The sequence below is a fragment of the Peromyscus eremicus genome, chromosome 15 (assembly GCF_949786415.1).
Source record: "Peromyscus eremicus chromosome 15, PerEre_H2_v1, whole genome shotgun sequence".
NCBI classification, from domain to species: Eukaryota; Metazoa; Chordata; class Mammalia; order Rodentia; family Cricetidae; genus Peromyscus; species Peromyscus eremicus.
Genome location: NC_081431.1, coordinates 41196482 through 41209100, shown reverse-complemented (window position 1 = coordinate 41209100; position 12619 = coordinate 41196482). Strand labels below are relative to the sequence as shown.

Sequence of the window (12619 nt, the reverse complement as noted above, 5' to 3'; positions counted from 1 at the left end):
AAAACAAACAAACAAAACCCAAAAAACAAAAACAAAAAAGATGTAGCCTTCTGTATTTTCCTTCAATGGTTTCTAAATGAAACTCATTTATGCTCCTTCATCCTTCAAGCTCACAGACATTGTGACACTACCTAAGAAGCCTTTACTAATTAATACTGCTCTACCAAGTCTATCTTCATTTGACACACTTGCTAAGCGAGATTTGTCAGGTAAAGACAGATAGGCTATGGTAGTATAGCAGTAGCACTTACCTCTAAGAGTATGTTCTGCTTCAATTACAGCATCTAAGGGTGGAGGTTCAATTGCCTTTGCAAGGAATTGGCCAATTCCTCCCAGACGCAGAAGTTTTATGCTCAAAGCAATTTCATGCAAAGGTGTTCTAAACATTTCTGGTGTCATGTGGGTTTCTAGTCTAAAATATAGAGAAGCAGAAAGAGAGCATTTTCACCTATGTATACAATGACAATCTGATAAAATCTGGACATACAGAAACTGTGTAGGTACATGGTGGCCCTTTTCTGATCCTTTTACAACTACCGTAAAACTTTTCCTATTCATTACAAACCTGCCTTATGGATTAGTTGATTGTAACTGGCTTCTGACTCTCACAGCCAGGATGCCTTTTCAACTAAGTGAAGGAGCATGAAAAAGTCAATGTTACCATTTCCACTTCTGGCTACTACAGGTCCTGGCTTTTAACAAGCATGTATTGAATAAATGGTGTTAAGTTCAACAAAAGGCAAGACAAAGTCTATTATTATCCCCAAAGGCTCCCAGTGCCAACCATTTTTGGAACAAAAAAAGAAACCTTACAAATTATTAATACTTAGCCTTGGAAACCTAGAGTGTATTACTATGTTACAAGCATTTAGTGGTAACTCAATCACAGAACAGGATCAACAGAATCCTTAATAAAACCACATTTCTGAGAGATGGCTCAGAGGTTAAGAGCACTAACTGCTCTTCTAGGTCCCAAGTTCAATTCCCAGCACCCACATGGCTCAAAACCATCTATAATGGGATCTGATGCCCTCTTCTGGCATGCAGGAATACATGCTGACAGAAGTGTATACATAATAAGTAAATAACCTTTAAAAAAAATCCACATTTCTAGTTGGGTATTGTGACACACGCCTTTAATCTCAGCACTCAGGAGGCAGAGGGAGGAAAAATCTGAGAGTTCCAGGATAGCCAAGGCTGTCACAGAGAAAAACCCTGGCTTGAAAAACAAGAAGTTCACATTTCTAAATTGAAGCAATTCTAATAAAAATGTCATAAAGACTCATTGCAGCTCGGCAGTGGTTGCACTGGGGAGCCAGAGGCAGGTCAATCTCTGAGTTTGATACCAGCCTGGCTTACTGAGTGAGTTCTACAAGAGTCAGAGCTACACAGAGAAACCCTGACTGTTTGTGGCTGAGATTCTAACTCTAAAACCTTAAGGTTTACAAAAATAGTTTGTGAGTATATATTACTTAACCACACCAGGGACAAACCCCTCATGCTAAAGATCAACTGAACCATCAAGAGTTAGTAGGTGGTTTTACCATAAAATCAATGTGTTAAATACTTGTTCCTTGAACCCAAAGACAATCTTTAATATTTTAAAAAGAATAAAAAGCTAAATGTTGCAGCTCTATGTTGACCTAAACCAACGTTTATAATTGCTGGTAAATCAGAGTTACCAAGTTTTTTCTATTCTAGTTCATTACTTGATGCCTATCCTCTAAGTACATCATTTAACTTTCATTTTCTTTTATATCCTGTATGTCTTGGGAATGAGTACTATGAAATAGGTGATGTAAAAATAAAAACATGAAATACTCTGATAGAGTATGTGCAACAGGTCTTTAATGTCAGCACTCAGGCAGCAGGAACAGGCAAATCCTCAAGTTCAAGGAAAGCCAGAGTTTGACCCTGTCTCAGGCCACTAACCAAAAGAGGGGGAAAAAGTCCATAAATGCAAAGGCATTATAATTTTAAGTTGTGGTTTACATAAAAAGCTAGATATTCAGTATCATAGGTAATTCCAAAGTGATAAAGCAATGGAACTACTTAATGTCCACAAATCCTTTTACTAAATAAGCCAACACTGTTATGTTGTTTACAGAACATAGGTATGGAGTTTACAAGAAAGGTAAGGGTGGAGACTGCATAGAAATGTATAAGGATAAAAGAATGTTCATCCTTATTTAAAAACTGACCCTCACTGGATCAGCTTAACAAGAACCCAAATGATGGTTTTCTCCAAGATGTTCACTGGCTTCTATATATGACCAAAAAAAGAAGAAAACTTTACCTATCAAAACGAGCTCGACTGCAAAGGTGAAAGCAGAACCCAGGTCGCACACGGCCAGCTCGCCCTTTCCTCTGCTCAAGATTGGTTTTTGATGCCCACACAGTAGCATAGTTGGTCATATTGTTGTGAGCAGTAAATAGTTTCACCTTTTGCCTAAATAGGAAAAAGTAATAAATCAATGACTTCATATTCTCTTAACTGCCAATCTATTCAAAGATAAACCAACATTATCTGTACCACTTACACTAAGCAAAATTATGACATGCTGGATTTTAGAAGTTCTCTGGTCAGCCAGTGAGTTCCAAGCTCACTGACAGACCTTATTTCAGAAAATGAGGTGTATACAGAGGACAAACGTGCATGCATGAGTGCAAAAGTACATATACACTGGAAAACACAATCACTAACATCTGCTTATGAAGATATATGTGCATTAATAATGCTCAATAAATTTTAATGAAAGCCAAGCCTAGTGGTTCAGGCTTATCGTTTTAAGTCACTCAATAGGCTGAAGCAGGATCACAAGCTAAAACCTGTGCAGACTAGAGTAAATTCTAGCCAGCATGTACAACTTGGAGACCCTGTCTCAAAAAAATTTATGTACAAAGGACTCTTGTCTTCTACAACATTAAGCTTAAAATAAAATAAAAAACCAAAAACTCTTCCTTAAAATTAACAGTGCTGTGTGATTATATTTCAACAATAGGGGAACTAACAACTGGCATGTGTGAGGCCTGAGTATAAGGGGTTGGGGGAGGTTCAAGTCAAACTGGGCACCTCAAACAAGAGTGATCCCATGGCATGTTCAAATTCACAAGTAATTATAAAATCATTCAAATTTATAGCTAATGGTACACTTACTGACTGAGAAGTCAGTAAAACGCTATTGACTTTTGGGTAAAATAATTATTGGTAAATCAAATTCCAACATGACATGCTTATATTCAGAAAATAAATGTACAACAGGCAGCTCTAACTGGTTTTATTGTCTACAAAATTAATTTTACCTGTAGACAATGCCAAGGCTCAACTCACATATGCAAGACTGACAGATGCCACAACACGAGGCTGCAGCGCTCTACTGTCTTTCTTTTTTTTTTTTTTAAAAAAAAGATTTATTTATTTATTTATTATGTATGCCAGAAGAGGGCACCAGATCTCATTACAGATGGTTGTGAGCCACCATGTGGTTGCTGGCAATTGAACTCATGACCTCTGTAAGAACAGCCAGTGCTCTTAACCGCTGAGCCATCTCTCCAGCCCGCGCTCTACTTTCTTAAAGGAGTGTCTCACACTAAGTAATGGTTATATTTATATAGAAAACACCATAGTAGTACATTTTCATTTTTGCTGTCTACTCAATCTGGTTAGTCTGTACTCTTGTAAACTACATCAGTACATACAAAACATATGGTATCTGTGTGGGTATAAAAGCACAACATTTGAAAATGAAGTTAAAATCTAGGTATGATGGTACAAAGCTATGGTATAAACCCCAGTGCTTCAATAAGAAAAAATCTCTGGAGGTGAGCCTGGGCTACACAGTCAAATGACCTCAAAATAAATACAATTAGGGGTAGCGGGGCAGTGGTGGCACACGCTTTTAATACCAGCTCTCAGGAGGCAGTACCAGAAGGGATCTCTGGGAGTTCTGGTCTACAGAGTGAGATCCAGGACAGGCACAAAAAAACCAACAGAAAAACCCTATCTTCAAAAAACCAAAACCAAAACGAACAATTAGGGGCTAGAAAGACGGGTCGGTGGCTGTCTTATAGAAGACCTGGGGCTCAGTTCCCAGTACCACATGGTAGCTCACATCTCTAATTCCAGTTCACATATGCAGACAAAGCACTGATAAAAATAAAATCTTACTAAAACCAAAATTAAACAAAAGGTTAATTGATAAAGTTTGGTAGTTGCTAACACTCAAAAAGGCAACGGTTTCCTTGGGAACTTACTTGCAGGAGTCAATGACATAAACAACATCATTTATGGTGATGCTTGTTTCAGCAATATTTGTGGACAAAATAACCTGCAAAAAAAAAAAAAGCAAAAGAAAACAAAAATTACACTACAGAAAACATTATACATTCAAACATATATAATCAGTCATTCAAACCACCTAGTATAGGGACATCACAGCCAACAGGAATAAAAAGGGGGAGGAGTCTATCAAGCTTAGCAAGTGGAAGACTCTTTTCTATTTAATATTTGATATTTTCCGAAGAGCTCTTGGAATGTTAGTATCTGTATCACATCTGATCTCACTGGAATGCCTTTTCTACCTTGGTTACTCCGTCTGGTACTGGATCGAACACTTTGCGCTGTTCCTCCCGAGGAATCTGAGAATGCAGAGGTAGAATCTGGTATCGATGACTACCTACAATACAAAAGGACAGGACTACAAGTAAGAGCAAGTTCAAACACTGTTCTCCATTACACACATTTTCAAACACAGAAACATACTAGCCAGGACAAAAGTAAAACAAGAGAACTCAACCATACCAAAATGTGAATTATTTTCCAAATGCTTTTGCATAGTATAAATCAAATTCCAGCCAGGCAGAAAGACCAACACAGCTCCAGGAACATTAAGGGTTTCTATGTATTTAAGGAGAGCTTCAATGAGTTCAAAAGGAGTTTCCTTTTCATTCAACTGAGACATGCTCAACTTTGTTTCTGGCCCATATTCGTCAGCACATATTAGATTGCAATTTGCCTGCAAGAAAAGGGAACATGATTTGTCATAATTATTACAGCCTAAGTCTCTTTGGTTCACTTTTTCTAGGAAAGTGACATCTAACAATACTGTTTAACCCTAGAGTAGATAGTCATACATTCATTAAGAGATCAGTGCTAAGGAATATAGAAAGTCTTACTTTAATTAAGTCAGTGCTGTGGATTACTCTTAACCGTGTAAAGGTGTGTTACGTTTTGTTTAATAATGCTGTTTCACCTTGTCTGCCTAAGGCACCAAATGACAGATACCTAGGCAGGAAAGGGATAGACAGTGCTGGCAGGCTGAGACAATGAATAGGAATCTGGAGAGGAGAGAATGAGGAAGTAAAAGAGGGAGTCAGCCAGAAAGGCAGCCAGTATCACGTACAGAAGGGAAGGTTAAAAGCCCAGACGTAAAACACAGATGAAAAGAAACAGGTCAAGTTATGAGAGCTAACAAGAAACAAGCATTCATAAGTAATATTTATTAAGTTTCCGTGTTATGAGCTGGTTCGAGGCCCAAAGAGGGCCTGGTATATTTGACTTCTGCTGGGAGTGGTGGCACACACCTTTAATCCCAGCACTGGGGAGGCACAAGCAGGTGGATCTCTGTGTTCAAGGCCAGCCTGGTCTAAGGTGGTTAGAAAGTTGACTTTCAGCCAGGACTGTTAAAAAGAAACCCTGTCTCTAAAAACAGAAATTGACAGACCAACTTCCCCAAAGCCAGAGAAGATGGTCAGCAGTTAAGATTACGCAAATATCCAAGTTCATCTCCTATTACCTACAACAGGTGGCTCACAACTAAGGAGCTCCTGGGACACACACCTGTTTCTGTGCCTCTGCAGCACCTGCACATATACATGTCTTCAGAAAAAGCCTGATATTCATAAATATAGGTAGAACCTATGATAAACTGAATATCTTAGTGTTCCTGGGATATAGACACAATTCAACTCCAAGGGTTTTTTTGTGTTTGTTTGTTTGTTTGTTTGGAGCGTAAGTTTCCAACAGTCCTGGAACTTGCTTTGTAGACCAAGTTGAGGGAGACCCAGCTTCCTCTTATTATTCCCCCAGGATACTTGAGTAGGGAGAAATGAGGAATACACAGGGTACAGGAGAGAGACATTCAGAAAACACAGAATGGCCTCAGGAGGTCCTGGATCAAAACCCACCAACCCCTTCTGTCTCTACTAAAGGGCTTTTTAAAGGAATGCCAAGGGGTGGAGCAAAGACCCCCCCCCCCCCAGCACAGCCAAGTGAAGAGCATTCCAGACACCTGTTGACCATGCACGTGGTCAAACCATCCCCTAATGCAGCCCTGCTGTGTAGAGCAAGCTCAGATCTCACTAGGAAATCTTTGTGCCCCCATATCAGGCTGACCTCAAATTAGAGGATGTGCCTGCTTTTGCATCCTCAGAGATTAAAGGTGTGAGGCACCCAAGCCTGGCCCAATTTTAAACTTTTAAATATGATTCTTTAATACTTCTACTTACTAACTTAGTTTCCTTATGTTTTTGGAAAGGTTCAGGAACTGTCTTCATAATTAATGAACCATGACCTACTTAAGTCATAAATAGTATCCACACATATTTCCCTTTTTGTAACCCAGTCTAGCTTTGAACTTATAAAATTTTGATTCAAGTATTTATCCTGTGTTTAGGAAACATAGCCCAGGCTGTTTTCAAACAGTGCTAGTTGAGGATGGTCTTGAACTCGATTCCCCCTACTTGCCTCCCAAGCTCTATGTTTATAGGTATATACCACAACACTCAAATATTTCCTATTAGTTTCTATCAAATTCTACATTTCTGGTTGTCATGATATAGATAAGCCAGACCTAGTACCTGGGAGGCTAAAGGAGGAATGTAAGTTTCAAGCCTGCATTAACTGAAACCCTCATAATCTAAGACATCAATGAATGGCAAGGAAGTATAAAGGGTCCATACGATACGTCAAAGTATTTGCCATACAACATAAATTTGCTCCCCAGAACCCAGTGTAAATGGAGAGAAAACATGCCGTGAGAGTCGTCTTTTGATGCCATCCCGGGCCCCACATCCCAAATATATGTAAATATCTTTTAAATGAATAAATTTAACAAATGCAAGCCCTAGGTTCAACCAACACCCAACACTGTAAATTAAAATTAAAGAAACCGAAGACCTGGAGTGGAGCAAAAGATTCTGTGAGGCTCATTGGATATGGGCGCAGGCAGCAAAAGGTTGGTGCCCTGAATTGAATCCCAGCAGCCAATGGAAAAGTGAGGGAAAAAAAAAACTAAAATTAGACTATCAGCTTCCCAGGTACTGTGTGTGACAACACAGAAACATGACACAAAGATCTGCCTTTGTAAAAAAATAAATAAATAAACAAATCCCCTGGAACTCACTCTGTAGCCTAGACTGGCCTTGAACTCAAGAAATCCACACCTGCCTCAGCCTACGGAGTGCTGGTATTAAAGGCGTGCCACTGCCGAGCTTATGCTCAAATATTCTCACATTGATCATTCCTCATTCCTGAAGGTGTGAAGAGAAGTCTACTTACATCATCATCTTCACCACCATCATCTTCTTTATCCTTCTTCTTCTTGTCCTTTGGAGGAGGAATGAATTGGGTCATCTGAATGCAGTCTTCCAGAAAATATTCTGTCAGGAACAATCAAATTAGTTAAATAATTGATAATTACAGAACGATACAGCTGTAAACTTATTTGCTAATCTACAATTCCAACTGCGAAAGTGAAATTTATTAAGTAAATTTCAATAATGGAAACAAGTATGTATCCTTCAAATGTTAGAAATTGAGATAATTCTTAAATGTATCTTAGAAACCCAGTTGGGGTTCCCCCTTTATACATGTTTTTCAACAAATAAGGACCTGTGTACATTGTCATACTCTACCAGGATCTCAATGCAGACTGGAAAATCACTCATCAATAATGTGCCTAAAATTCTAAAACGCTGAGAAGTGTCTCTATAATCTATCTTCTTTATCTTCAACTACCCCAAACTGTAAACCAAGCACATACACCATCACCTAAATGTTCACCAATTTTATTCTATATTAAGTTGTGTTCCCCTGCCACTTGGAACTATCTCTTTAGGAACAAATATCGTCAAATCTACTCATTGAGTAGTAGTCAAATTTCATTTACAAGAAAAAACACCTATACATATGTTTCCACATCAAATCTGTAATTACTTACTTTTCTACTCTGTACATTAATAGATTCATATTTTAAACTTTAGGTTTAATCTAGTACCGTCATTAGCTTTCTGCTCAAATTGTGCCCATTTATCTTCTGCCTGCAGATTATAGGACTGATTTTTAAAAATGTAGTGGCAAGGCTATTCATTTCACCAAGTTGTTACATCTCAGTGTTATTTGCACTTCCTCAATTGAACTGTGCAGTAAGTTATTTCGACCAGATGTTCTAGGCTGACCAATTTTGTTTTTTTGGACCCAATTTTTAAAAAGCATAGAAATGATTCTGTCAACTCAGCTACTGCCCCATTGCCAGGCCTGCCTCCCTCCCTCCATGCTCATCATGATGATCATGGACTAACTCCAAAACTGTAAACAAGCTTCCAATTAAATAAATGCTTTTCATTCTTTGGACAAGGTTCTCTTCACAGCATTATTAGAGTAACTACACTATCTCCAACTTCTTACTGTAATCTGTAAGAAACTTAGTTCCTACCCTCTACCATCCACTAATCTCTTTATAAAAAAGTTCCAAAATACAAAAGCATAACAAATATTAGAACTTTGAAACCCATACCCTGGGGAAATGACATTAGCTTCTACTTCAGAGGTACATTTACCTTGTTTGTGCTTTGTATGGACATTTGTATCTTTCTCAATCTCTTTTCATAAAATCTGAGCTCACTGATAAGCCAGCAAACCCTGGGGATCCTCCCTCTCCTAACACACTCCAGGTCTACAAGCTTACGTCACAATACCTGGCTTTTTAGAGGGATGCTAGGGGAGGATTAAACTCAGATCCTTGTGCTTATACAACAAACACTAAGTGAACCATTTCAACTGCCTCTCATTTAGTTTTGAATTAAAAAAAAAAGTGTACAGCCTGGTCTACAAAGTGACAGGCTTCAAAAGCTACAGAGAAACCTATTTGAAAAAAACAAAAAAGTAGTAGCATAGCATGGATATTCATTTCACACAAATACATTTCACTAAACTGTAAATCTGTTAGCATATTTTCATTTCTTCAACTGGACTGTGCAATGTTATTTAAATAAAATGTTTTATGTTGATAAAAGTTTTAAAAGCATAGAAAGCACTGTCAAAAAGTGAATAAATCTGGTTTTACTCAAAAAACAAAACAAAACACCACTGGCAAGAACGGTCCCTCAAATGCTGAGGCTTTTGATAAATTGGCTTGTCTTTTTTCTTTAACATGTCCTAGGAAGCCAAGAGAGAGTTGGATCACCTGGGACTGAGGATATAGAAGGCTGTGAGCCAATATGGCATGCTTTCAATCTTTCAAACTATTAACTGTGATCTCCAGAAATAAGAAAATGCAAATTCTCCTGTACAAAACATGTTTTGCTTTCTATCACATCCACAGAAAATTTACCTTGAACTGGGAAAGTCCTTCCATAAACTTCAATGATGGGGCAATTAAAGAAATATTCACAGAACATAGTGGTATCGATTGTTGCAGACATAAGAACAATTCGGACTTCAGGATAAGCCAGAACCACATCACGTAGTACTACCAAAAGGAAGTCAGTCTATTGAAATAAAAACACAAGTTGAGTGGGTAGTAAAATACACCTTTAAGGTTTGTGGTAATCCTAAGACATTACTGAACTTCTGTTTCAGACACCACTTAAAAACAAGTACAAGAAAGGCTCTACAGAGAAACCCCATCTCAAAAAACCAAAGTCATGTTAAGTCCTATTTGTAAAGCAAAATACTCCCACTGTATTTGTCAAAACTGTTATTAAAAACCACCAATCCACTTAGGGAGAATTGGTATCTATGACATTAAGCCCTTTCTCAACTGGGTGGAGTTTTCTATGTAGTAGATGCGGGAGAGCTATGTTCCTGCAAAGCACTCATTCCATATTTCTTGGGTATGATATACTATCTATTTGACAAACTAACACTTTTAAAGTAGAATATTAAATAACCATCCATGTATTAACCATCCATGGTATTATTCCAGGACATTAATTTGAACTTCTAAAGACCATTAGTATGTGAACACTCAAGCCAATTCACTACTAAAATATCTGGGTGTAATTGTTCATACTTTTAATAACTGACTAGGGAAGCTAAGGCAATATGACTACTGAAAAGCAGAGGCCATTCTCTGTGAAAGTAAGACCATGTTTTAAAACAGAAAAACAAAATTAACTCCTAGATTCCAATAGCAATTTGGGACAGTTTGATTGAAACACTTTTTCTTCTATAATAAGGTTTTTAAAAATGTTTTGTAGCATCAAACTTCAAATACTACAATTGTATAAAATAAAACTTTATACTGGTTTATCAAGCACCCACAAGGGTGAGAAATAAATTTAATTTTCTTATAATTTTACATGACTATTATTAGCATCTAAAATGGTAAGCTATCACCACCCACCAACATTTTGCTAAAAGCACAGAATTTATCACATACAAAGAAAAATTAATCATACAATCCCACTAGCTACTCAAGCCATAAAACTACTACACTGCTAAGTTACATAAACTCTTACTGATCACTGATCATAGTAACCACCATATTATATGATGGTTCTCTGAATACGTAGTATTTAGCAATGGGAGAAAGGAAGAAAAGATCAAGGACATGTGATTTCTCCAGTTAGACATAGACAAACCAAACTCTTAATTGACTCAGGTTACTTACATTAATATCTCTTTCATGAATTTCATCCACAATTACATGACTGATCCCTCGAATGCCAGCTTCCAATTTTCTTAGTAGCACACCTTGAAAAGAAAATTAAAACAATTAAGAAATGTTTCTTTGTTACAGTCAAAGTAACAAAAAATTGTGGCTGGGGTTGGCTGGTAGCACATACCTTTAAGGCCAACATGGTCTCTTTAGACCTGGATAAAAAAGCTACATACACAGAGAAACCTTTATCAAAGAAGCAAATTCCTAGATAACTGACTCTGTTTCAACACAATCTTAGAGCATTGTAGAAAAGGTAATGAATAAATAATTAAGATGCTGAATCACATTTTTTTTGTTTTTGAGACTGGGTTTTTCTGAATAGTCCTGATTTCCTGAACTCACTCTGTAGGCCAAGCTAGCCTTAAATCAGCCATTTGCCTACTTCTGCCTCTACAGCACTAATATAACACATGCACCACCACAATAACATTTTTTTTTAGTTTTAAGAAAAAGATGACAATAAATGCAAACGAGGTAACAATGCATTACTGACCTACAGTACAAAACATTATACTGGCATGAGGGCGTGGAAGTATAGACTCAAACCGGACACTGTAACCACAGCTTTTTCCAGGCTCTTCACCTCTCTCATAAGCAACTCGCTCGGCTACAGCAACCGCACTGATCCTTCTGGGCTGAAAACAAAGCACAAAAATGTTATAAAATTACAAAATTACTCATGACTACTAAAGTGTCTATCTGTTTGTTATATGGGTGATAAAACCTAGTTTACATACTAAGAAACTGATTAACCATTGAATTATAAACAGCCTTAAAGTTCTGATTATATACTCAAGTCTCTTCTCAAAATCCAGACACCACACCCAGCTCAAATTTTAAATTACTGTAATAGTTCTCATTGGTAGCTTAGTAACAGAGAAATGAGTTAACACAAATGATCTTTACCAAGTTTGAAATATTAATACAAAGTGGAGACTATATAACTTTCTATGATAAAAAAAAGGCTTTTTATTTTTAATTAAGACTGTCTTTTAACTTCCAACTCATGGTATCACAAATGACTAGGGAAGCCAACAAACCTACAGGAAACTGGTTCTTACAAATGCTACACCTAAAGAGTCTGAGCTATAAAGTCACTCACTCAACTGTTAAAGGACTCAGTTTGGCCTCTAGCCATGTTAGATGGCTCACAAGTTTTAAGTCCACCTCCTAGTAATGACAGTTTCATGGGTACCACATGTGCAACACACATATACGTTGTAAAATGTTTAAAAAGAAAAGCTTTGGGGCTTAGTTTGGGTTTCCCTATGTCATTAATGTTGACTCTATTATCACTGTCCTACTTTTTCTCTCCCAAATGCTTTGTCACCATAACTGGGACCCTCTCACTCTTTATTACTGCTTAACTCTACTGCCCTTCAGGCATATGGAAGGCAGAGATAGATGAAATGTTCGAGGTGAGCCTTGTCTAAGTCAAACAGGACTACACAGTAAAATTCTGCAATGCTCTACCCTCCTTCCAAAGGTCAGGATTCTCACACCCAACAGTTTAACCTAATAAATTTTGTAATGGCTACTACTGTCTCCCAATCCCTGAGCAGTTTCATGCACAAGCTTATCTTACAGAAGCATAACAGTATTTTTAAAAATGAGATCACTTGGTTTCTTGAGTCACCTAAGTTCTTATGGGGTACTTGCATACCTACAGTAGGTCT

General features: G+C 37.5%; 1 protein-coding gene across 4 annotated transcripts in view; it reads right to left on the bottom strand.

Moving 5' to 3' along the window:
* The window catches only part of Dhx9 (DExH-box helicase 9), a 37974-nt gene that overhangs the window by 4897 nt on the left and 20458 nt on the right, over positions 1-12619 (bottom strand). For all 4 annotated transcript variants that reach the window (XM_059280279.1, XM_059280281.1, XM_059280280.1 and 1 more), the window contains 9 exons: positions 11437-11578; positions 10893-10975; positions 9612-9768; positions 7559-7659; positions 4802-5015; positions 4582-4676; positions 4255-4328; positions 2297-2449; positions 252-412 (listed from right to left, as the gene is read on the bottom strand). In XM_059280279.1, the coding sequence (XP_059136262.1) occupies positions 252-412; positions 2297-2449; positions 4255-4328; positions 4582-4676; positions 4802-5015; positions 7559-7659; positions 9612-9768; positions 10893-10975; positions 11437-11578 (1180 nt within the window). The remainder of the gene's footprint in view (positions 1-251; positions 413-2296; positions 2450-4254; positions 4329-4581; positions 4677-4801; positions 5016-7558; positions 7660-9611; positions 9769-10892; positions 10976-11436; positions 11579-12619) is intronic.